Source organism: Haemorhous mexicanus, chromosome 2 (assembly GCF_027477595.1).
Source record: "Haemorhous mexicanus isolate bHaeMex1 chromosome 2, bHaeMex1.pri, whole genome shotgun sequence".
Taxonomy (NCBI): Eukaryota; Metazoa; Chordata; class Aves; order Passeriformes; family Fringillidae; genus Haemorhous; species Haemorhous mexicanus.
The window spans coordinates 30,059,333-30,086,442 of record NC_082342.1 but is presented as its reverse complement, the minus strand read 5'-3'; the positions used below and the strand labels follow the sequence as shown (position 1 = coordinate 30,086,442).

At 40.5% G+C, this 27,110-nt stretch overlaps 1 protein-coding gene across 2 annotated transcripts in view; it reads right to left on the bottom strand.

The window, feature by feature from the left end:
• GTF2E1 (general transcription factor IIE subunit 1) overlaps positions 1 to 27,099 on the bottom strand; it is a 50,235-nt gene extending 23,136 nt beyond the window's left edge. Inside the window, exons 1-2 of one of the 2 annotated variants that reach the window (XM_059838093.1) lie at positions 26,969 to 27,099; positions 18,664 to 19,141 (exon numbers count right to left, since the gene is read on the bottom strand). In XM_059838093.1, the coding sequence (XP_059694076.1) occupies positions 18,664 to 19,111 (448 nt within the window). In that variant the 5' untranslated portion in view covers positions 19,112 to 19,141; positions 26,969 to 27,099. Of the gene's footprint in view, positions 1 to 18,663; positions 19,142 to 26,433; positions 26,928 to 26,968 lie in introns of those variants that run through there. The other variant, XM_059838094.1, reaches the window with a different exon arrangement.
• Between the last annotated feature and the right edge of the window lie 11 nt (positions 27,100 to 27,110).

Genomic DNA, 27,110 nt, shown 5'->3' with positions numbered 1-27,110 from the left:
AACTGCCTGTAGACAACATTGTATGCAGGAACTGATACAATGTAATAGAGAAAAGAAGGAAATCAGGTGGAACCTAAAGCTTTGTACAGCTGGTACAACAAGTTACACATCTGTGATACACCATCAGCAAGATCTGACGATGATTCCCCCAGGGAAAACAGGGAATTTTTGAAAGCAGGCTCTGGGATATGAAGAACTATCAAAATCTCAGAAGGACAAATATAAAGAGTAAAAAGATCAGATCAGATCTGAGGAAGAATGGAAACACAGATGGACCTTTAGCATGTCTCCAGTCCAGCCTCTTGCACAAATGAGGGCAGTCAGACCTGACTGCTCACAACTTTATCTACTGATGCTTCGAAACCTCCCAAGGGTGGAGACCGCACAACATCTCTGGGAAGTCTTGCTCAAAGTGAAAAGGTCAGATATTAGTTTAGACCCTCTTGTCCTCCAACCTGACACCACTCTGAATATCCTGGCCTTGTCTTCCTGGAGATCTCATATTTACAAACGCTGAAGAACAGGTATTAGGTGTAATACAAACTGATGCTGGACTGTCCTGAAAAACATCCTCACCAGGGAGAAAGGCTACAGCTGAAATCACAATAAGAAGGATGCACAGTTGAAAAATATTCTCAATATTCTCAGTGAGTAGGCATCAGTAATTTGGTATCAGGTGGGAACAAAGGGAGGCCCTGATCACAGTATTTTCTAGTGAGTGTCAGGTAACTAAATTTTGTGAATTTAGCTCACAATTTAAAGAGTAGGGCTTATGAATGCTTTAGGAGACAGGTCTGCCATTCCATATGGAGAAATGCTTGGAATAAGTATAAAGAAATTCAGTAGAGATTAGTAGAAAATATAGCATTTGGGTTAGCAAAAAAAAAAAAAAAAAAAAAAAAAAAAGGGAGAAAAAAGAAAAAAAAGGAAAGGGGGGGGGGTGATCAGGAGGGGGGTAATTGTTTTGGCAGCACACTGCAAAGAACCTCAGGTTTATAACAGAGGACAAAGCCAGGAACCAAACTTGTGCTGCAAGGAAAGTAAGCGAAAATCTGGCTGCTGTATTAATACCTATGTCATGCATGACTATGACTGTTACTCTCCACAGTATGTTACCTGCTCTCGTGGTTTGAGGGGAAATGAGTTTTTTTTGGGATGGTGTGGTCACGCTAATTGGTGTCTAGATTTTAATATTGGCACTTGGTTTGTCCACTGAGGGCATGGATACGCTTCTGAGAACACAGGGGGTTAAAAGCTGTGAACTCCCACTGGAAGTCCCTTTTGAGTTCCAGTCTGGGACAAGAGCAGGGTTCCGCTGCCCGGCTCCGAGCTGGGCGGGTGGCGGGGGGGGAGGGGAGCCATGCGGCCGGAGGGAGGTAGGCCAGGCCTGGGCCGAAGGGTGGAGGAGCATTGCACTGCCAGGGCTTCGGGCAGCCATCCCCCATTCCCCCCCGGAGGGAGAGAGAGAGAGCAGTCTGTGCTTGTGATAGCGCGGCTGGAGTGAAGGAGAAGGAGGGGGGTGCCCAGCAGGGCAGCCAGCCGTGGGAGTTCATGAACCAAACCAGCAGAGCCTGGGACTTTTAACCTTTCTTGGGACGATGGAGACCTTGCAAATGCTGATTTCTCCTGGAGTTGGTGAGATTGAGAGAAGTTGAGAGGTGTTCTAGGTGGGAGGAGATGATGGAGTGGCCTTTGGCTGGACTTTTCTTGGACAGCCATGGACAGAACCCTTGAGTTCCTGTGACACAGAGACTGCATCCTAGGGGGAGGCAATGGCTCAGAGCCAGGAGAGTGCGGTGATGTGAGAGTGTGTGAACAGAGACGACGGGTGAGGAGGGTGGTGGTGGTGCCCTCCGTCTTCGAAGAAGAAGAGGAAGATGATCTCTGTTCAAGAGACCCCTCAGCCCCAGGGGGTGAAACATGGCGGGGACAGGTGTCCCAAAAGGAGAGGGACTGTGCTCTTTTTTTGGAACTGGACAAAGCATCCTTAAAGGGAAAAACCCTAGAAGCAGCTCTGGTCCATGTGCAGTGGTGAGAGCACTGGACATGGAAGGAAGGTCACCATGGCAAAATGTTCTCTGGGCGGTGCCACACGTGACACGGAAACACAAGAAGTTTCGACTGTTTCCTGGGTGAAGTCTGTAGTGCAAGAGAAACTCCTCTCTTCTCGAAGAATTGAGAATTGATTATCCAAAGGGCAGAAACAGAATTAGGAAATTTGGTGGGGGGAGGAGGAAGAAATTTAGAAAGTTTTCATCCTGTGTTCTGTGTGTTTTTCCCTGTAGCTTTAAGTTAATAAAGTTTTTTTCTTTCAATCGTAGGTTGGAGCCTGCTCTGCTCTGTCTCTGATCACATCTCACAGTAGATACCAGGAAAAGAGGTTTTCTCATGGAAGCACTGGCATTTCGCAGGGCTCAGACCATGACACCTGCTTTATTCTTCCCTATGAATATTTGCTCCTGATAAACCAGGTGCAGCTCCAGATTCCATACTTGTAGTTAGGGACCGACTGTAAAAATTTCAAATGAACAAAATGACACAGCTTAATACATGTTTCATTAGGGAAAAATTGGAAAGACAGACTTGACTAGTTTTAAGAAGGTGGTGGTAGAGAACAGCAAATTTTGGGTATTACAGTAGTGAAAACAGTGACAAACTGTTCTTTCATTTCAAACATACATAAAAAGATTACTCACAGCTTTAATTTGGGGTAAAAAACCCCTTTAGGTTAGGGTATTATGAAAAACTGAGGATAAGAAGCCTGGAATATGCCAGCCATGAAGGTTAAATTTACCCTGCTTCAGAGAAGGATGATGACATGGCTATCTCTTCTAGCCCTGCACTGTATCTGAAAATAACCTTCAGCATATTCTGAAATGCAGATAATTTTACTGTATACTCATTCCCAATTTTGTATCTACTTTTCAAAGCAGAAACACACATGTTTTTAAAGCCACAATCATAAAATTAACAACCAAGTATGAAAAATTGAAACAGAACTTCCCTCCCACCAGTGAGAGCTGTTTAATAAATAGAATAGTTAACATCCTTCCTTGGAAAAACTGATTCTGCATCAACATTCTGGTTCACAAATGCTGTGTCTCTTGTTTCAGGCTTTCTCCTGTACATTTTAATCAACATATTGCCAGTTTTAGACTATGTTTTTCCACTATGCTGGAAGCCAGTAAGCCGGGGTCACAGTAACTGAAAGGCACCAGAAAGCACACCCCTCTGGAAGCCTGTATGATTATCCATTCTCTCTTGCCTTCTTTTTAGTTCCAATAACTGATATTTTAATCAATACCCCACAGAGCCTGAATGCCTTTCTTGCTGGGACTGTAGCAAACACTTGCACCAATGCCTTACACATGGACTGACAGACCATCTGCTAACCTGTTCAAGTGAAAGTCCCAGCTGTGCGTTTTACTTTAACAGGTTATTTTATGTCTGACTTGGCACTGAACATCTCTTGATGCTCTTGTCCTGTTCTCCCAGTCTACAACACATGTAGGCTGAAAGAAGAGTAAAAAATTGCAGGTTGATTCCTATGACAAATTCTCAATCCTCACATTTCTTTTCTCTTGCTCCTAGTACACTCCCTTGCAAAGTATGCTGTGAGGCACACACTCTCCCTTTGGGAGACTGGATAGAGTGAACCTGCCAATTTCAAAGCTGGAAGGGAGCTTAATCCAACTTGAATTCATTTAAGCAATGACCACTAAAAAACCCAAACAAGTGACATGAACCTTTACACTTTAAAAGTTTCAGGGGTCAAGACAACAACGTACACACAAGGAATTTTACCTTCATACTTGAAACACTGTACAGAATCTGAGCCATGATATTTGTGATCTGTTCGTGCTTTTAGCAAATCAAAATATAAAGCACAGCCAAATAATAATGACTAGCACAAAAACTATCCCAAGGGATAGAATTTGATTTTACAAACAAGCTTTATTGATGAATAGGTTTCTTGAAGGAAACTAAACCCTGTTATTTTTGTAGCACAGCTCAATATCTCTTCTGAATTGGGTTGTTCTATACAGAAGTTTAATACACACCAGACCATATGTGAGCTTAGCTTTAGCTCGTGCCAGTTTAAAAGGTGTTCCAGAGTCACAGAATGAAACTGGCATTCCTATGGCGCACATGACAGGCAGAAGGAAATTTCACTGAACTTAGGATACTTAAAACAAGAACATAGGGGCTACTGGTCTGCAGGGCTCCCTTCACTGGCAGCAAACAGAAAGATGGATGCTCTGTTTGCAGTCTTCTTCTGTCTCAAGTGTCCATGTCTGCTCTGTAAATGCCTAAAATTAGGAAGATTAATACCTTGTCCAGTGTCAGTACCCATGCTTAGGAAGACTATCTCTTTCCCTCTCCCATTTACTGAATTGTATTACTGGAACAATTTCTAATATTCTGCAACTAATTTTTTTTTAAACAAAAGCATTGTTGACGCTAATTTTGGCTTCCTTCCAAAGTCTTCAAAAGAATACAAGAGTTATCTGCATCAGTTTCCTGAGCTGAATTTTCCTTTTACTTTAGTAGAATTAACTAATGAATAGTGCCACTCTAAATATCGTATTTTGAAGCACAGGCAGATGAAAGGTTCTACAATTTCAGACAGTGGCATCAGAAAGAAAATAACAATATCCCAGCCTTTCAAGTTTTCTCTGAGGATGACAATTTAGAAGTCTGAACTCAGAGTCTCTTTCCAGGTTTGTCACCAAGTTATTTCCAATTAGGTACACATCATACACCTATCCATGCAATTTATTTACATTTATATATACTTTCACAAGATCTCACTGTAATACTGTCAATTACTGCCATCAGAGAAGAACATTACTGACACAATTATTAGTTCTTTTTAATTAATTTAGCTGCTAAGAATGCCAGCATATTTTGACATTAACATGAAAAAGCAGCTTAGTGCAAGCATATACTATCTGATATACCATACAAGGCAGAAAACTCATTTGCAGAAAAACAATATCTTGCATTTCTTCTGAGAAGAAAGGGCATATGCAGATTGTGTCAAATGCTTATGTACAGAAGAAATAAATTTGAAAATCTACCTTAACAATGCTAATTTCCTGATTGTTTTTAATATCAGTTTTTCACTCCTCTTGAACCCAAGCCAGAAAACTCTGTTTAGATATTTCATGTTCATCACTGCAGTAACTTCTAGAGTCCAATGTCAATAGGCTTTTTACTCTGCCTTGCATCCTGAATAAATTTTTGCATGTATACATTTTTGAAAAATGTAAGAAACAGTATTCTGAGTACTTCTCGATTCCTTTATTAAACACACTTTTTTGCGGAGGTTTCCATCAAGTATTATCTACCCACACAGATAAACATATTTCCTTACTTACACAATCCAAGATCCTATCACTTTTGCTGGCTTTTCTTTTATCAAAAAGCTCCAACTTTCCTAAATGTTACCAAAATAATTTTGCCTCACTCACAACAACCTGAGGAATGAAGCAATTTGTTCTGGTTCCATTTGAACACACAAGGATGTTTTTCCTTAGAGCTATGACCAAGTAAGTTAACAGAGGACAAAAACAAAAGCAAAACCTCAAACCACATAACCTTGCTCAGCTGCAACCTGCAGTGTTAAGAAGAGAAGAGCTTTTAATGGGAAGCAGGCACAAAAGCAAACACTTGTATCACTGCAATCCCAAACTGGAATAGTGTCAATTCTCCTTGGGCAGAAGATGTAGAACAGCACTACAAAGTCAGTGGCATCCTCTTCTGTGTGCTCCAAGGACTACCTTTCAGCTTCTTCATCATGTAAGAGTCACAGCAATCCTTTTTATCTGATGCACATCCCAAGGGATGTACAGAAACACGTGAGATAGGTTAAAAGATGCCTGAGAAATCTCAATTTCACAACAGCATATTCAGTGAGTATAAGGAGTTTATTTCAGGGTCAAGGAAAGCCAGACAAAGATTCCAGTGGAAGAAGAAACATTCAGATTTTTGACAAAAGCAGTCAGCAAGAGATCAAGGTGCTTTATTAAAATCCATGCAAGTCTTCTCAAGAGCACAAAACACTGCTTTTCAAATTTATAAACAAACGAAGAGTCTGATTTAACCCTCAAATAACAAAATCATAATGCTCTGGTTAAAAAAACTTCCATAATAAGATCCTGACATGGGCAAGGGCCTGGAAGTTGTCTTTGGAAGAGAAAAGAGGAAATCTGAAGCTCCAGATCACATTTTTGATTGCACAACCCATCAGTAAAACAAACTTTTGAGCAAACTATAAGAACATTTACTTATAAATTATACAGGTAGTACTGTAATAATATGCTATATATTATAAAGCATACACAAAAATAGAATTAGGACCAAGATAAAGACAATAAACTGTTTTAGAATATTTTTATTGATGTTACAAAAAATATTTTCTTAGTATTCCTCCCACCTTGATGGATTGTTTTGCATGCATCCCACTTTGGAGACTCCTGCAGATGGCCTTTTCTCCTCCTTCCTACTTCCAAAGACATTATCTAATCTCTCGCAGCTCAGTGAGGAATAGCATTTACCTTGAGTTATTGCAGAGAAAAATAACAACTATGATGGCAGAGATCCAGTGACTGGAATTCAGGACTGGGGAACGCTGGAGGACAGCTGAGACTCAGCCCATTTTGTTAGGGGCTATACTCCATAACACATTCAGGAAAACTGGATATTGGTGGAGGCTAAAGCATGGAAGAGAATTTACCCATAAGGAGGGAACTGATCAGGAGTATGAACTGTAAGAGGAAAAAAAAAAGTGAGCCAAATTTTAAGTTTTAGAGAAAGATAATGAGTTAAGATAAAGGATAATGAGAAAAACAGGAAGCAATCTGTTTTGGTTGGGAGAAGAGACGATCTTCAACTGTTCTAGATACTTATCAGCAAACTGAAAAAAACATCATCCAGATAAATTAATCACAAAATGATTGCACACCTGGTGGAGAACACCACTTTTAGAAAAAAAAAATCATTGCTTACTGTTAGCCTTAGAGGGCATTTCAAGAGTCTATCCTGGTTCACTTCAATTTCATACTTTCTCCTAAAGATTTTGAATGCAGACTCTTAGGGTGTATATGCTATGTAGTAACAAGACAAAATTGGAAAAGGTGGCAAATCCTCAGTAGAAGACACAACTGGAATGAAAAACTGTCTTTATGAATTACATAAACTGTCATTAGTCAACAAGATGCTGTATAGTGAAGTCAATCCATTTATTTTTCCATTATTTTTTCCATACCTGCACTTTACTTACTATACTGCTTACAGATGATGGCTGTGAGCCTTAAAAAGGCAGTTCTGGATTGGCAGAATAGGTATCAAAACAATATCCTCTATCACCTTTCAGACTCTGCACCTACAAAGATTGATGCAGACAATCCAAGTGAGTGTCTATGCCTGCAACTATATCACACAGGATATTCTCAAACAACGCAACTTCTAAGAGATCAATTCCAAGTTTTAACTGCTGTAGCCTAAAAGGTGTATCACAAACTATATTAAAGGATTTTGCATCACAGCTGACAGCAGATCTTAAATGAAGAGTCATCACAAGTTGAGGAATAAATGTTTTGACACCATGAAATTGTACAGCATACCTGGAAGCAAACAGTGCCATTACATTAAAGAAAGTGACTTTATATAGCCTTAATAAAAAAATCAGTGAATACATATTAAAAATCTTTTATTGCACAAAATCTGATGCAGGCAGCGATCTGAGAAGAAAACAAACAACAACTATATAAATTAATTCTCAGATTTCCAAACCCGATTTCCTGTCTTTCAGCATTTAGTAGCTTACAGGGTCTTAATGCTCTTCCAAAACTGATTATAAACAACCATACGGACATTAATTGCAAATCTTTGAGCCCTCACGGGGAGTTTCAAAGAGCAGGCCTGCTGTGCTGTTTACTTGTATTTGCTTTCCCTCTCCTTAAGCACGCACTCAAGCTTGGTGCCACAAATGCTTCCATCAGAGCAAGCAGAACTGGCACAACTCCAAGGCAAATTGTCATCTTGCTATTAGAAATGTACTAGAGATGATAGAAGTGAGCTAATAAACTAAAATTCAAATTAAAAGGGGTTAAGAGAAGCATGCTCTTATTCCTTTCTTTCACAGGTGCAAGAGCAACAGTGCTCCAATGATCTTGAATCTGAGCTAAAACTCATTACCTGTACTCTAAAGAAGGAGAAGCAGGGTATAAATGATTCATTTAACAAGGTAACAAAGTCTCTTACAATCCAAGAGAGAAGCAATAGACAGAAGAACCTCAGAAATTTGTAAACATTTGTTTATAATTTTGTCATCTAGTTAAATATAAACATAAAATTTCAGAACAGTGCTGAAGACCAGCAAAGACTCATTGGTATTCATGAGGCATTGGTCCTACTCACATGGGATACAGAAGCTCTGAACTGCACAGAACTGGCATCCTGAAAAAAATATTTGGTAGAAAAAGTTCTGCTTCAAGAACTGTCAATCTAACCAGGCAAATCGAGCAAGTGTGAGGAAAAAGTGTTATACATTTCCCATTTGGAAGACAGAGAACCTAAGTAATAAGTGATAAAGACACATAAGGATGTGATAGAAGGGGGATCTCTGGAGCTCATGCCCAGTTTAAACTGTGATATCTAAACAACACAATCACCCAAGGAGCATTTAGGAGGAGCTAAAAGCTGCATGCTGATGGGCACAGGTCAAACTCAGGCTCAGCAACATCTTCTCTGGTCCCACAACAGTAGCTGTTTTTCCTTCACTAGACTGTAACCACTGCAGTCCTGAGAACACACAAGGCAGCTGATCCTTAACACTCCAATTCCTGAATGAGTACTACAGATTCGGATCATGTTTTGCAAGCAAAAACTAAACTGCTGAGAAGCACAGCAGCCTTGGTTGCCTGAAAACAGCAAGTTCCTGTCAGGTTTATAAGTTACTGCTTTTGTGGGTCATTAACTTCCAGCTCCAGGCAGATTAAGATGAATCACCAAAACATTTACCAGTGGCAAGACCCTTGGCCAAGAGTGAAGACCACAGGCAGGACTGAGGAACTCAATCCTCAACAAAAACATTCCAGCCTAGACAGGCGATGTTCAGTTACCACATAAAAATATTTGGGTGATACTAAGCAGCTCAACTGTGTCATGAGAACACACAGATTTCCTTGAGTTAAATTCTTTAAAATACAAAAAAAGCTCAAGTCAAGCACAGAACCACCCAAGGTTTTAGCTGATAAAGCATCACATACAGCAGGCAACAATTATTGCCTCTTCCTTCATCTGCTTCTCTGACATTTTTAACATTTTTACACCAATATTTTTACACAGACACACAGATCAGCCAATTTAATTACAGCTCTTATTGTCTTCTCATATAAAGAGAGTGCTCAGAAAGGTTTTGTTGGGTTTTGTTTGTTTTTAAAATTGATGTGCCCTGTTTCCAACAACAATCATATATTCATGTGATCTTGTTCACAGAGCAGGAAGAACCACAGAGACTGCCATCTCTCCATTTCAGCTTGAGTGAAGATTCACAAATCACCTAATCTTTTGTCTTTTATGGTCAAGTTACATCCTTGTCTTCACCACTTTTTAGGCTTCAGGGTAGATAAACAAACCCCCTTTTAATCCGTTTCAGCAGCTCAGTGCAATTATTATGGAAATTAAAAAGGTATCTCTTCTTTCAGCTCCACTGAATTACATTCAGAAGTTGCTAATCTCTTAGCAACTTAAAACTGCAGTATTCAAGTATTCCCATAAACATGGACGCTAAGAGTTTATATACTCCAGTCATGCAGTAAAACTACTAAAGGCATTTATCTACTTGTCAACAGGATTGTTTTCAGAAGCAGAGCAGTTTAACTCTTTTCCCCAGTCTGAAGTCAGCAAACTGGATCACACTGTTTCAGACTAACAGCAAAAGGAATCCAGAAAAGACAGCCTGTCTTAGCTCCACCTGTAAGCACAACCAAAGAACCTGATTATTAGCCAGTTGTGTTAATTCAAGTTAAGTTCCCAAGAAGAAACAAGAAAGTAAGAATAAAACTATTAAACAGCCCAAGAAAATGAAAATTTTTGACTGTGAAGAGAAAAAATGCTTCCATGATGCAATTTTAGACTGGCATTTTTAGAACAGATTTGTATTATTGAGCTTTCTCCTTTTCCATCAAAGCAGCTGCCTGTTCCCTTCTGACACCCAGATTTCCTTTAATCAATGAAGACAGGATGCTGTGTTCTGATGAAATGCCCTTCCTGGCCATCCCTGGTAGAGAGAATTAAAAGCCTTGCCAATCCTTTTGAAGTGCAAATCTTCACCAAGTAGGCTTCATGCCTCTTGTTATTGTTGCCTCACTCTGGAGAGCACAGTTGAGGTGGAACACTGAACACTGGACTGTTTACTTATCTTCTAAAGCGCATCTTGCCTTGCACATGAGATCCCATGATCTCTGTCTGTGCTTCCACTCTCCTCTTTCTGCATTCCCAAATCTTACACTGTTCAAGCAAAAAAAAAGCTCATTCCTCAAGAGGCAGAATCACTTAGCTGGACATGGGTTGACAGATTTTCTTTCTTCAAGCTCCATGCCCGACCTGCAATGTGCTCTGGAAAACACATATCAGTACAGGATGGACACATTTGAGCCTCCAGCTTGTACCCTGACAGCACTTTGGGAGAAAACACACCCAGCTGTATCACTCTGATCTTAAACTGAAAGCCAAAAAGACACCAGCTTTTTTCTGGCTAGGAACCAAGTACAGCTATACAAAGACAGTCCAGGGGCCCAGTCAGCAGTTTAAAATACATTTCTCTAGAGCACTGTAAAGGATACAAGTTAATAAGCTCTGCCAGGAGGCCACAGCAGGTTATCAGTGGAGAATGAGGCATGCAAGGTGTTCTAAGGGCAAAGCAGTGCAGTAACTCAGCTGTGAAATACCAACTTGATCACAGATTGCAATGTGTATGTGGAACTGCCCCTATATGTATTTATTTCTTGACCATAATTTAGGCAGTAAACTCGAGAATATTTAAGATATCAACCAAATTTCCTTCAGCATTTCACAACGACATTAACCTATACTTCATGCTACAGTTTCCCCTTCCTGATGAGCTGGATTTGCAATTACAGAAGGGGAACAATTTAACCTTTAATGTTAAAAAAAAAAAAGCAGCACCCTAAGAACAACTTTATATTATCTAGAGGAACACCACATTGCTCATTCATCTCAGGGCGCAGATCATTTTTAGCTCAACTAAATGATAATTACTTTAACACAATTTTTAAGCAAAGACATTTCTCTTGAAAAGGTAAATTAAACATTCAAAAATTGGACTGCATGAGACACACATCATTATTGTTAATTCAGAATATTGTAATTCAGAAGCATCAGATGATTTAATATGTATTTACTATAACCTGGAAGAGAGGAATCCTTTCCTCCTCTCTGGAAGCTAATTCTGCTGCAGCTCATATGCACAACCTCAGCAGCTCTGAGCTGACAGAGTTCTTCCTTTGGTCCTACTGTGGATAAATTAAGCCAGACACTAAGCCAAGAAAACACAACTGGACAGAGGGATTACCCAAAGGAAGCCCAGTGGGAACCACAGATAGGTGGTTTTTCTTTCAGTCAAGAAGACTACAGCAAAATACCAACTAAGCCAACATACTATACCCTTGAATTGCATCCAGTAGCAGAGAGATTGCAATATAACTTACAGGATTCTCCATGAGCTCTTGGTCTGACTTACAGGTGCCCATGCCTAAAAGAGTAACACCCTTCACAGACAATACCACCAAGGACGCAGTTTCAAAAGAACAAGTCACTAGAATAAAAGAAAGGAATGCTGCAGTTCAGCTTTCATCACTATAAATGGCTTAGCAATATTCACAGATTTCACAGAGATCTTCTTGCTGCAATCTATTTCAATTTGCAAAGCTAAGAGAAGTTAAAGTGATAACCTTTACTTGAAGGGCAATTACTTCTTGTACTTCAAATAATAAAATGCCCTTCACAGATAAAACAAAAACAAAAACAACAAAAAAAAAAGCATCAATATTGTAAGTCAGGGCATGCATTTATCAGATAGGTTTTTTAATCTAAGAGCCACAAGCATTCCAGCCAGAGGTCAGTGTGGAATACAGGGGAGTGATCAGCTAGCCTTCTGCAGGCAGCAGCTTATTCTCTTGGGTGCTGTTCTGCATAGCACAGGTACCAACCCTACCTTCACCTATTTCCCCATCAAGCTGAGAGATCTATGGTTAGACCAGCTGGTTATTTTCCAGACAGGGTGCCCAACCCACAGGGAATGGGTTCAAGTTACAGATGCAACCTTTAAGTCACTCTACAGAGTATTCTTACTTTGAGGAAAACATGCATTAATTCTGATATGTTTTTCTCAGTTTTCCTTTCCCTGTGGCTCCAAGCCTTATCAAGCTGAAGCAGAGTGAAGCTGACAGGAATACTCTTGGAGATTTTGCCAGGGATTGGAATAGAAATAGAAAAACTAAGCAGAGCATGGACACTTTCCTTCTGCCTGGTGTTTGCCAAAAGCTCCCAGTGGCAGCACAGACAAACAAAATGTGCTTGTAGAGTCAAGGAAAATCACACTGATGGGTTTTTATACATTTGGAAAGCTAACAATGATAATAAAACCACACAACTTCACAGAACTTGAAACTGTTCAAAGCAGAGCTGCTCTGAATCCTTTCTTTTTCAAGGGAAGTTTCAGTATGCCTGTTTACATTAAGACTTGCCAAGTCCTCATTCTGGCTGGTTAAAAGCTGTAAATTGTTGTAGTAGCAGCATCACCTAGCACATACATGGCACTACATGGCAGACAAAGCTAGCCAGAATGTCTGAAAATCACTGAACTCAAAAGGACAAGAAACAACAGCATAAAAATCAAACAAGACTGGCTACATTGTGTGAATATATAGAATAAATAGCTCCATGTGATTTGTTTGGGGTTTTTTTTCCTAGTGGCTGGAAGGGACAGAATAAGAAAAATAGATGTACTAGAAATGGACACAAGAGCTCCTCAAGAAAGGGTAATGCAAAAAAAAGCAGGGAAAAGGGGAAGCATAATGAAAAAATTAACAAAATAGATAGGACAGGCTCAAAAGTAATTTGAATCAGATAAGGAAGTTTTGAAGCTAACGTAGAACTTGCCTGAGGAAGTGGGAATTCAAAAGAAGATCAGAAGACAGATGTGCTCAGAGCAGCTCACTGGGGATGAAGTGAGGAGCTGAACACTCAGGAGAAAAGGCTCAGCTCCAGAAGTCAGTACACAAGACCAAAGCAAAAAAATGAAAGTCTAGTCAAATTTCTAATCTCAGAAACGCGGCCTAAACCATTCAAGTGCTCAGCTGCACACAGGCTGCCTGAATGTGATATTAAGTGCCTCGTGACAGGTACACAAAACCAGTCTCTGAATGTGTTATGTGCAATTCTGTCAGGAAGTACACAAAGGACCTGTGAGAGGCTGACAGTAAAACAAGTAGGTTAAAATGATATTCAAGATGTTGTCTTTCCTTCTATAAAACTGATATTGTCACCTTCAATTTGTTCTTCCCAAATTAAATTTCTTATCAGTACACAGAATAAGAAAGGCATACAGATACACAGTATGTTACCATTACAGCACATTTATAGGAACAGCTAGACATCCTCACAAAATCATTCACCAAACCAAGAGCAAACTGTGGGAGGAGGAAGAGCAGACAAGTAATTAACTGCTGTGATTTCAAAAAGCAACAAAATACTTCAGCGATTACAACTGTGATTGAGAACATCCCAACCAGCATCACCTTTCTGATTCCCATTACCCACTTGTCTTGCATCCTTTCCTTTCCTCTACTATTCACACCTTATTTAACTGAATATTATGGTGAGGACACAATGTATAGATGGACATGAGAGATCAACTGTCATTACAACATACTGGTAACATCAAGATTTTTTTTCACAGTAACAGAAGTGGAAGAAACACAAAAACTGGGTAAAAATTATATTGCAAAGGTGGAAGAGAGTAGTGGAAAAATTACTTCATCTAGCCTTACACTTTTCAACATCAAATTCACTTATTGCACTGGTGAGTACCCTAACACAGTTTGATATTTAGAATACCTAAGAAAATCCAGGGCTGAATACCAGTGTGATGCACTGCAGAATCTCATTTCTGCCACTCCTTCAGTTCCACCTTACTCTCCCTCCCTTTTGCAGTTTCTAGTCACATACTTTCTTTCAAACTGACCTTGAATTTGACAGAACTCCAACACTACACTAGATTTACAAATATGATTAAGGTATGAGAATAGGATACATTAGAGACCTTCTCCAGCCAGATCCAATTAATCATGCTACAGAAACACACATCCATGAACATAATTTCCAGTGTTGTGACATTGCATAGATTAAGCAAGCCAAGCCCATCTGTACAGAGCAAAGACGGAGCCCTCTACCGGGTGAGAAATGCAGCTCCTGCCGTCCTTCCCCACACTCCACTGAACGCACGTGGGCGGATTCAATTCTCCAAACATCCAGTCCACAAAATGATATCAAGCTGTTTAGGTTGATCTGCGATTCAAGGAATTGGCCTGCAAAACCCAAATTTCTGCAGTTTCTACATTAAAAGCACAGAGAAGAACATTCTTCCCATAGGCTTAAGAGACTAATCTAACATCCTATCTCTAGGTGAAACAGGAAAACCGAGTATTCCCTTACACCAGTGCCCACTGTCAGCCCAGGTCTGGCAGTAGACCAAGCTCAGCAGTGTTATTCACATCACACATCTCACAGATGGCTTTTCTTACTGCTCCTCAACTAAACTCTTTCCTTGTACAGCCCCTGCCTCAAGAGACAGCCCTTACCTTGTTCAGGGGAATAGCTGAAACTTTCCACCTCCATAAAAGTTCATCACATCAGCAGCTGCAAACTATTGCTCATGTGCAGAATGAAGAATGATGAAATACCAGAGTACAGTCAGACAGCAGAGGATGGCACAAGGGAAAGGCAAGGATCAAGTGCTCATACTAGGATATTCCAGGAAAACAATCTTTTTGTTTCTCAGTCACCCTATCTGAAAAACAAAGCTAGAAGTAACACTTTTCATTCATCAGCATTATTGTTTTCCCACCTGTACATCACAAAACACTCACAGAAGTGGCTGCTTAGCCTGTAACAACCCAGTCTGGTCTGCACCAATTCCCATAGGTAGGCAAACTCTTCAAATCAGAAAGCTCTTCTAAGGTTTGCTACAAGTTTCCACTGCAAACTTTTGCACAATAAAATCACGCTATGTTCACGCTGGTTGCCTCTAAAACCAGGGGTTACTGATATAGTTTCTTTGGAGGCAACAGTAAAAAACACCACTGAGGAGAAAGTGTGACAGCTAGAGGATCTGTTCAAGCTCCTCATGTAGAACAGATGGGGCTAAAACTCTTGACCTGGGCATGCCATGCACTGAGTTAACAGGCACTCACTCACTGGTCATCCAACCAAGCAAACCCTTCAACACAGCATGCAATTCTTTTCACTTTCTGGAAAGATCTCCTTGTGAGTTGAAGCAGCAGAAAAACTCCAGTTTTTGGCATCATCTTGACTTTTACTGTCTCACATCCTGTCCTTGAACTTCCTTCAAGTACCAGATAAGAGTTGTTCAACCTTTGACAACCTAGAAAGTCTTTGGAGCTTTTTTTGGGTTGAGACATTTAATGGAAGAAGGGATGGAGAAAAAAATTTTATAATGCTTTTAAAAACAGAGGGAACACATTCTCAAAGTAACACTTCTACTATTTAAAGTCTACATTTAAAATTACTGTAGTGGTAAACACGCTACTCTGTTCAAAATATTTTTCCAAGTTAAATGAACAGCAGTCAAAGCACATCTGTACCTACATGTCCTGAAAACACACCCTTCTCATTATCAATTATTTTTTCTCAGCAGACTTGTGTCTACCCTCCAAAACCATCAATAATCACATTTTCTGATGAAAAAATAAACACTTCAGTTTATTTCAACATTATTCAGAGATGGAGTAAACAACAGAGCCAAAAGAGAGCTACTTGACCCGTAAGAAACAAAGGTCTGCTAAACCCAAGAGGTAGACACAGATGCTGTGGTAAAAATTAAAGAGCTCTACAGATCCAAATTATGAACAGGCTCTTCATAAGCACTCTTAATTCACAAATTCCAGAATAATGACCACAGTAATGGAGTGGTTCTGGAAACCTCTTCATCCACGCTAATAAGGAAGTGTAAGAGCAACTCTTCCAATTCTACAACAATTGCTCAGAGTTTGCATTTGAGTTGTAGATAGGAAAGAGGAAAGCAAAGCAGAAGAAAACACAGGACATCTAAATCACACCCCTCTCTGAATGACAAGGACAAAAGGCAGGCAGTGAAAGAGGGTATCTTTTAACAAAAAGCTCTCAATTTAAGTCCAGCTCGATCCAGATTGGTGCAGAGAATGCCTTCCATGTCCTACCTGCTCCATGGATTCACAGATTTTGGCCCTGCAGGCCTTTTAAGTCACAAAGTTTTATCAACATAGCTGCAGTCTAAAAGCAGCTCAGGTCAACTGTGACTGAAGCTATGTGGCTTTTAGCTACCTTTCAGCAGTTGTACTGCCACAAGTTTCCATGAGTGGGAGAGGTTTATCTTTAGCACTGACAGGAGCTAAAGACATTGGAAAAGCATGGCTCTTCACTATCTAATAAACCTTGTTTCTCTGCATGCCTTGACTTCATGAGCTTCCTCTGTGAAAGACCTAGGGGTCTCTCAGGTCTTTTCTAATAGAGAATTCAGAGCAACAGGAAACATGGAGACAACACATTCCACTGCAATATAAAGCAAACATCCAACAATATTATTGTGCAAGATCTAGATGAAGCTATCAGTGACTTAAAAATAATATAAAGAGAAACAGAATATACATAAATTCTAGGCAGGTATGTTCTTACTGAAAGTAAGTGGAGTTAAACTGACAATCTTGTTATTTGCACAAATACTGACAGAACTCCTGGGAATTGCTTAGAAAACAGCACTCAGCCTTTTCCTCCATCAGAACATAAAACACTCCATGTGCTAGTGAATGATTTCACATCGTGGACACAGCCAGTGCATGTACTGCAGGCAGACCCTTGGCTGACCTTATCAGTTCCTGGAGCACAGGCCTTGGTATCAAAGCCAATCAGAGCATTATTATTTTCACCACCACCTTGACAGGCAGTTCTTAGCTCTCAGAACTCACTGCCCACACAGGCTGGGGGGCAATGGCCACAGGCCTTTGCCAAGTTCTACAGGTCCCCTTGGGATCAGTGTCTCACACTCCCCACTGCATGTGCTCTCTGCACAGGTTCTCTACTCTCTCTTAACCAATGTAAACTGCAAAAGCACAATTTCCCTTCAGCCAACACACACAACTGTAGCCACCACAGATGATCATTAAATGTGGAGGGCACATAGAGTTTCAACACTACACTCAGTGGTGAGCACAGAACTTGTGCTGGCACTGCTGGTTTGGTGCTCCACAAGGAAGCAATTTCTACCCAGTGAGCTGTGCTGGATTTCATCAGCAACTGGTACTTGTGGATTCTGCTTCTCTAGTACTAAGTAACATCTTCATGGTTGCTCAAGTTAAAGGAGTTTCACAGCTTTTTAACTTTGGAGGCAGGGAAAAGAGAAAATGAGAGGTTGAACATTTCTTGGGTGTTTGCACTTGGCAGATTAAACATCAAAAATCCTAGATTAAAAGCTTCAGTGCTGCTAAACAGTCAAATTAACAGTTTCTCATTATGTTAAATGACACAAAACATAATACTTCAAGGTATCTGAGAGCTCTCCTAACTTTTGTCCTCTTACTTTTCTGAAAAAGTAAAATCAGGACACAGAATTACAAAGAAAAAAATTAAGAAAGAAATTAACACCTAACCTCTCTGCCTTCCCCCCAGAATAATCCCAGATTAGACTAGCAAAATGGAGTCTCATCAGGTGCAGGTGTTCTTCCTTTTATTCCCTGGCACAGAAGCAGAAAGTAGACAATGACACCCAAGAAAGACTCTCATTTAACATGCATGAGACAGATACACACTTCCACTGAGACTTATACAGGAATAAGAATCTTGTTTACTCCCAACCACAGACAAGACTGTAATTAATTTCTTTTAACTTTTGTGAGACTGCCTTGCACTAGGAAACAAGGTTGTGCAGTACAATGCACTAGGCTAGAGAATATTAAACAGTAACAACTCACTTCTTGCATGACCAACTAAAAGCAACTCTACACATGCCCTCTCTGCAAACTATCTGGAAGTCTTACAGTTTACTGGTGAGACCAGGTTATACTGAAAAGCCATCAGCTTCCAACAAGGACAGATTGCCTTATTCACCCTTGAGTGTGACTTCAATAAGACCTCCATTTCTCTACTGCTTGTCACTTAAAAGCATTTCACCAAGATTCCTCTTTGTCTCTGTAAATCTGCATACACTCCTTTTGTATTTTGCTCAAACATTTACCACCTGCAGAAACAGAGTGCCCTCTAGCTCTGGCCAAACTCACAGAGAATTTTCCTAAGGCTCTGTCTCCTTAAAGTCCAGCACTTAGAACCACAGCAAGAGCACTCTGTTAGCCATACCCTTACCTGTCCTGGGGTCAAACAGCTGGTTGGCCTCCAGATCTGTGAAAGTGCTGAAGCAGATGGGGCATTTAAAAGAGGCGCGGTTGGTGGAGTCTCTCTCGTCGGTCTCAATCCTGCGGCGCATGTGGTCCAGCTTGTACTTGACCACGTTGACAAGCAGGCGGTAGTTGATGAAGTAATAGTTATGGCGCGTGGTCTTGCCGTCGGGAGCTGTCTCGACCCTCATCCTGCATTTGATGAACTTGTCACCCTTGAGGGTGTTGAGGACAGCCCTCAGCTGCTTCCTGTCAAACTTGAGGAGCTCCAGCATGTCCTCCTCCTTCACACAGGGGTTCCTGATGAGGATGTCCAGAGCCAAAGCATGCTCGATGCCATAAAAGCCACGCACCACATATTTGGCAAGGCGCTTGAGAGCTGCTGGGACCTCAGTGAGGACGTCTGGGTCAGTCATAGCAGGTCCAGATCGTGAGCTTCATGTATACTGCAAGGAAAAAAAGGTAAATTGATTCTTAGCTAGTCTTCTAAATTCCAGAGTTCTTATTTGTCTTACTTAGAGGTAAGAAAAGGATGGGGTGTTTTCCACTGTACTTGTATTGTCTCCTTAGGCATCAATAATGCTACTGCAATTGCAGAAATAGGAAATGATAAGTGTCATTCAAAGCAAAATGATGTAAAACTTTTTTAAAAGCACACAAGAAATTAGTACAGCAGATTTATTAATATTATTTATTATAAATTATTTTTATTTATCATATTATTAAATATTATTTATTAATATTTATTTATTATTTTTTAAAAGCACACAAGAAATTAGTACAGCAGAAAAATATACAGCAGCTTTCATTTGTATTGAGTCAGAGCCAACACAGCTTGAGTAAGAAAGCTGTCCTCCAGAAGACAGTTTTGGGATAGCTGAGACCTGTGAATTGGGAAAAGCAGAAAATGGCTATAGCAAGAAAGGTCATAAGACAGCCGAAGAGTAGAGTCTGAGGGCCTCAGCTGACATCACTTTATCCCACTGTAAGCAGCCCTGTCTGGTCTAACACCTCAGCCATCCCTGGGCAGAGATGCACTATGAGGACAGCTTGCTGTACAGGCTGGTATGCATTCAAGCAAAAGCTCCCAGCTGCACAATGAGAACAGATCCTTGCTTATAAACAGACCTCAGTCAACTATCTGCAGCATGAAAACCATTAGTGCTACCAACTCCTACACCACAAACTGCTTCAGGCTTGTTCTTATATGAGCAAAGATGTCCTTACAAAGGACTGAAACTTCATTTAAAGTCCCATATTCAGGCCTTAAAAGCCCATTAATAACATAGCATAATAAATGAAGCAAAAGTCAAGATATGAAGTGATGATGTGTTTAAATAAGAAGAAAGTATTCCATGAAGTATTCTTTGAGTTACTTACCACCACTTACCAGGCTGCCTGTGACAAGACAATAATTTCCAAGTACTCTATTTTCACTTCACTTTTCTTCATCATAACATCAAATGGCAGAAATGGCCATGACTATGACATACATGGCAACATATATAAAGGAAGTCCTCACATTGTCACCCCTGCCACATTTAGCTCACAGACAACACCAGTAATTCGAGGGAAGAACAAAGCATTAGAAGTGCTTTTGAAATAGCCATTCAGAAGGTTGCACTTCCAGCTAACATCAAATAAGACTCTCAATTATCTTGTTCAGTAGGAGTTTTCTATGCTAGTTTAGGACATGAGCAACCATTTCTTACACAAAAGGTTCCTTCCACTGAAGAAAACCCCCCTCACCTTAACCTCTGTTTTTTTCATCATTGCTATGCAATTTTTATCTGTGAACTAATATATTAAATTGAAAAACTCTGCCAATTCTAATTTTCACTTCCATTAGATGTTTCACACACTGTATATGTATCTCCCCAGTATTCAAGCCTATCAAATAAAGCAAAGTGACAGCAGAAGAAAGGATCTGGATGAGTATCCTATTTTTTTCATCACTGTCATAAAACTACTGATAGGCCTTTTCATACACAACTTTTGTCCACTCCCCACACTAAGACATCCCTCTGAGATCACCAACTCTGTAGATAAGCAAGCAGCTGCTGACTCACTTCCATCACCTAGGACTTCTCAAAAATCTGTGATCATTTATCACAGTAGTCTTCTTGGATTTTTTTTTTCTTATGATAAACAGTGTCCTCTTAAAGTGTAGCATTACCCACTGAAGCTTTACTCCTCTTCCACCCCTACCCTTTGCTGCCACTGAGGAGGGATATTCCTCTCAAGGGCTATGGCCAGTACCACTGCAAAGCAGTTAGGCTGTGGAATGTGAAGCTTCACAGTAACTAAATTGAGATCATCCTGTCTTTTCTGCCTCTTGGATAAGAAAAACACCACCTTCGTGGTTTGCTTTTAGAACACTTCCCTGCTTGAGCTTTTCTTTCCCTCTAACTTAGAGCCAAATGGTATTTGCAGTGCTCAGATTGAAATTAACTGAATGACATTTGTTGACTGCTGGTGTGCAGGCTGAGAATAGCTCCCAGCAAACAATGCCTGGATGTCCAGCTACAGCTTCCCTTTAAGGAAATTGAATTAAAACACATCTATCACACCACGAATTAACCATGAAACAAGGACTTCTAGAGTCAGCCAGGTTTGTCTTGCATGCCAGAGACACAGTGATTCATCTCACACAAAGGAGAGCTTTATAGAGCTTTGCACTGAAGATAAAAGTGTTAGCAATAAATGATGCCCCACCAAGAGTTAGCCATGCAGTATTTTGGAATCTCTAAGTCAGACCAAATCTAAATACTGTTAGAGGAGATTGTCTCTGAAGATCAGCATCATTATGTTGGTATTTTTTCAAGTCTTTCAGTCACCTAAAGACAAATCTTGGTTTTGACTGTATCTGTCAGCAACATACTGACACTATAAAACAATGCCAGCGAAGAAGCTGGAGGGAAGCCTTGATTTATTCTAATTGGTTAAATCTTACTCAGAGTTAAAGCACAGTAAAGAATAAATGTAAAGATCAATTTTAAATAAAACCTGGCACCCCAAGAGAGTTAAAAAAGTCAAATTTTTAAGTCAAAAGCTTATTAAGTGCTGATCTGAAGTGTAGACAACTTTCTCTCCTCAACAATCCACTTTCCCTAAAACTTCCTTGCAAAAAACTTAGTGATGCAACTTGCAGGGGCACAGTGACCTTCAGATATCAGTAGAAATTAAAAAAAGGAAAAAAATGCTTTTAAATAAGCACATCTCACTCTGGACACCTCATCTGAGAACTGATGGAAAGCACTTTCTCTGCATTGATAAGACAGCTGCAGATTTCCACAGATACTTCCAAAACAGGTTTAAAGTACAATTTCCTGAATAATGCACTCAAACAGCTTAAACAGAGACCTACAAGAGACCAATAAATAAAACCAACTCTAAGAGTTTTCAGCAACATTCAGAGATTTAATAATATTTCTTAGTGTCAATCACTAGAAAATATTCTTTTTCATCTAGTGGGAGGAGGAGTTTTCACCCAGTTTCTTCTACTCTGCTGGAGATTTTGAGTGATGTTCAAATCTTCTGTGTCCTCAGGTAACAGAGGGCATCTTGACTGTGATACTGTTTTCTTCCACGTGGGGATATATGGAAATACAGGCATTCTGAAAACACCAGAAACTATTCTTTCCTGTCATCCTCCACTTCAAAAAGTGGATTAACACACTGTAAGTTCTAAATCCTGCAGAAGACAGTCTTTGGGTGAAACAAACAACTGACTAGTGCCATCTTTGAGTGGAAAAAAATCCCAAAAGCAGTGCATACCACTGCCAGATCTCACCAGGCCAAGCTGATGTCTGGTCCATGAAGAATCCAAGATTTTTAATCCCTAAACTGCAAATTCTTACCATCTTTCACCAGGCAAAAAGGACACTGATTCAGCTCACAAAATTCAAACCCAGGGGACTTTACCACTGCATCCTTTAGCAACGATTTAACCTTCCCCTGAAGCAGTAAGTCAAACCTGAATTAATTACATGTGCAAAGAAATAAGGTAACACCTTTAACAAGGTTTTAATGGGTGTGCATCTGTTTCATGATAATGTCTGAACTGACCTTAATAATTTATGAACATCAAGGAACATTTTCAGGGAAAAAAAATACAATGGCCAGGATACTCAGCTATGCCAGTAAGCACCTACAGCATCAATAATAAGGCACATTGTACACCATCATATTCAGAAATAGCCAAATGAAGAATTTCCAGATTTAAACATGGACTTTATTAAAAGAGACAGTTGGTGGGGAATTGTTCTGTGTAATCACATTAATACAATTCAGTATTATGGGTACAGGAAGAAAGCAGACCTGTCTGTGTTAACACAGTAGGACAGCACACCTAAATACACATCTGTTGGGTTTTTAAAATTGCTGTAATTGAAAGAATTAATATTGATGTGTCTATAAAAGGCAACACTGGAAAAAGAGACAGTTACACAACACAATCAGATCTGCTGGGTGAAGAAAATAAGGGTACCTTCTACAAGATTGTACCTAAGGCTTAGTAAAATGTATGAGGCCTTCAGCATAACCAGAGATGCCAGAAAGGATGTCAGGGGGAGAACAAGTTACTGCAAACAAACCCTTCGGTATGATGGGATCAGAGACCACACAGAAGCCAGAAACTGAACTGAGCAAACACCTCCTCTTTCAGGTCCTTCCTGATGCAACATCAAAACAACTGAACTCTTCTTTTTCACATACAACGATTTCAAGAGTTTTCAATTCCAATGAACTCTAACAGCAATTGTGCTAATGAAGTTAAATCTGTTTTTCTTCCTGCTTTTCCTGACTCAAACTGAGACAAAGAGTTCTAGAAGGGTGGTAATCTAGAAGCCACAATGTAGATGAAAGTAGTACTAGAAAATATGAAAATCTACATCAGCCAGCAAATTAATATGAATTTTTATCCAATACTGCAAATGTAGATCTTCCTGTTTCAACAAGTAACTTTTGAGACTTTCATTGGTTTTATCCAGAAAATTCAATGGTCTCACTATTAATATATTTGACAGAGGACCTTTAAAAGCAGGATCTTAAAAAAGGAAGCAGACTGCTTCAGACTCACAAGGATCTACAAAGCTTTTGTAACACCCCAGATCTCTTTTGGAGGAAAACCTGGAGTTGCAGGTTTGGCTAGGAACCTAGGCTACACCATTAACACTTGCAAAGGTGCTTCCTATTTTTCCCCACATTTATTTAATTAGTGCTCTTTCCCACTAAATCTTTGAAACCAACTTAGAAAATGCTTCTGCAACATTCTAACAAAAGATTTTTAAGAAAGGGGAAAAAAATGTTACTTGCTTATACCACTGACACAGTTTCTTCAGGTAAAATCAAAATCAGGTTATAATAAGAGAATTCCCTCTCCCACAAATGTGGCAGGTACAACAGGCTTCCTGGAGCCAGTGCATGCCATATCCTGCTCCAGCTGTCACTTGCAAACACCAGATCCCAGTTTTGTAGTCTCTCACTCTAAGCAGATTTAAAATTCTGCTTTTCAGAAGATGATGAGGTTAAGCTAAGAAAAGCAATCCTGAATCTTCCTGAGAACAGGAAGGGAAGGCATAAATTTCAGAACTACAGTGGGAAAACATGTCATCAATATTTTCAATGTCTGTACAATACAACCTGAGATACTATTCATCCTTTCCAGAAAAGGGCACAGAATCTTCCACTTTCAAGTCCTGTTTTCACTTGCATTTCTCTGTAGCGAGCCCAGAACTGCCTTTATCCCACATCAGTTCCAAAATAAAATCTTCTGACATTTTACCAAGAGCTTACTGAGTTTCATTCCCTGGAGAGTTCATGAACACTGCTGCTCAGCTTTTCTCCTGCACTACATCTTGATGAGAAATAAGTGTATTTTCATTGCGAGACCTGCCTTGAAGTATAAGGGCAGAAAAGAACAATCTGCTTTCACTGAAATCCCATCTTCTTATTGGCTTTCCATAAACTGAAACCAGGAGGCCACAGGTATCAAAGGGTTTTCTTCACTCAGGATGAGCAGCTGTGCTGCAGCTGCACACAGAAAGGCTGAGGGGCCTGGTTGAAATGAGGGTGCTTTCCCCTAATTTCACAAGTAAAAACACACAGAGCCAGATGTAATAAGGCCACGAGGTTTGACCACACCAAGTAGAAACTGAACAATTCAGGCTCAGGATGTAATCCTCAATCACTTTTGTAATCTTAATCCAGCATAAACAATAGCTAGGTGTCAGGAAATTAAAGGACCACCTGTGTGCATGTACACAAATGGATGAAATTTCCTGTTGCAGCTTACGTCAAATTACACCTCCCTCCCCTAAGGAAGTCTTTCTTTTCCTTCCTTGCCTTTAGCCACAAGCCCCACACCCTTCTGTCTTAATTCTGGCAGTTCACTATTCATGTAGCAACAAGAATCAAAAAGATAAGAAGTGGAAAACTAACATACCAAAATAAAAAGTGGGACATTTCAGAGGTCAAAGGGGAAAAGTTCAAGAATCGAATCATTTAAGCTATCATACTAGAGCCAACACAAAAGAGAGAAAAGAATCCATGGCTAAGGATGTAGATGAGTGGGGAGCTTTCCCCACATGGTAGTAAATTAACCTAACTGTAATGTGATGCTATTAGAAAACTTGAATTATGAATACCAGAACCTCTTACAATTTACACTCTGATCTGAACCTACCAGGACAAGAGGTGTTATTTTGGGGACGTGTAAGAAGCAGCCTTCACATAATGTAGTTGTAAGGTTTTGGGGGTTTCTTTAAAGGGAAGAAAGTAAGATCATTTCTCTCACGTATTAACCTAGGAAGTCATTATTACACCAAGGCACAGTGAACTTAACCCCAGCATTCCTTTCTACGTTTCTGACAGGAAAAAAAAGCAATAAGTGCTTTTCACATTATGGATTCAAAAAGACCTGGAACACGACATTTTTCATCATGATAGATTATGTGAGCAATATTGCCTTTTAGAAATTCCAGAAAGACAATGAAAAATTATGGAAGTATTGGGTCCAGTACAGTTTTAGTGCATGAGAGTGCAAGTATGTGGGTATATAATGCAGACATAAGCAATAAAGAAACAAAGAAACTAAGTAGCAAGACACCAGATTAGCTTTAATTAACACAGTTTCTTGTTTAGAAGAATCGCCTAAAGCATCCTGTGAGAAAGTGAGCTGTATGTCACAGGAAGTGGAAGGCAGGAATGCAATTCCCATCAAGCCTCACTCCTGCCTGAAAGCATGTGCTCCTTCCCAGGCACACGGCTCTGCCCTCATAACACCATCCCGTGCACCAAACTGATTGCTTAAAGGTAGAAAAATACTTTTTTTTTTCCCTTTTTGCTAAGATTTTCAACAGTTCAGTAAGCTTGTGGTGAACTCTGATGAGCAACAGAACCAGCACGTAGAAGAGGATGCCATTGCACTGGAAATGATGAAAGAAAAAACTCATCCACCTTTTGTGGATGAAAAATATTAAGCTACCTAGACTTCAAGAAAATGCACCTTAGCCGTGCACGGCTGAACACTCTTTCCAGAATGCTGATCTTCCTTGTTCATTGTGAGCCGTTTGGAATGGCACAAGCCTATAGCTGGATCCAGGCGGTGTTTGCCTGCTTCTTGGGAAACCAGCACGCTCCTCAGGCCAGAGGAAATGTAATACACCAAAAAAAAAAAAAAAAAAAAAAAAAAAAAAAAAAAAAAAAAGAAAAAGGAAAAAACCCGAGCAAACCTCACCTGGCTGACCTGGAACACTGAATGGTTACACAGCTGGCTGTGGCTGGTTGGCTCAAACCTGGCAAACAGGAATGAGCTGGCTTTACCAGTCAGCTCCCCCTCAGATGGCCATAACCCTGCATCTCCCTGGAAATCACGAAGGGCACAGACCTCCCGGACCACAGCAGCACAGTGAGCTTTAACGCCAGCCAGAGGGGAGAGTCCCTGTGCCGCCTGCACGGCTTCCCATTCTCTACCCATTTTATGTGTTGAGGTTTAAACATCGAACTGTGTAGGATTCTGTAGGGCAAGAGGAGGTCAGTAGAACCTCTTAAAAGAAAAAAAAAATAAAATAAAACAAAGAAGCCTCAACAAACACCGCAGGAGGAGCAGCAATCGGTGGGAAGGAGCCAAGGCGAGGAAGGGGCCCAGACGCCAGACGGGCACAACGTGCGGGGAGCACGGGCCCCGCGGGCCGCTCTGCGGCACCCAAGCGCCGGGCCGGGGGCCTCCGCGGGCCGCAGGCACCACCCCGCTCCCCGGGGCCGGCACTGACCTGGCGCCGCTTCCAGCTCTTCCCGGCTCCGGGCGGCGCTTCCAGCGGCTCCGCCACCCGCGTCACGGCCGCGCGCGCCTCTACCGTCACCGCCCGCGCGTGCGCCGCGCCGCACCGCCCCCCTCCCTGCCCGCGCACCGCC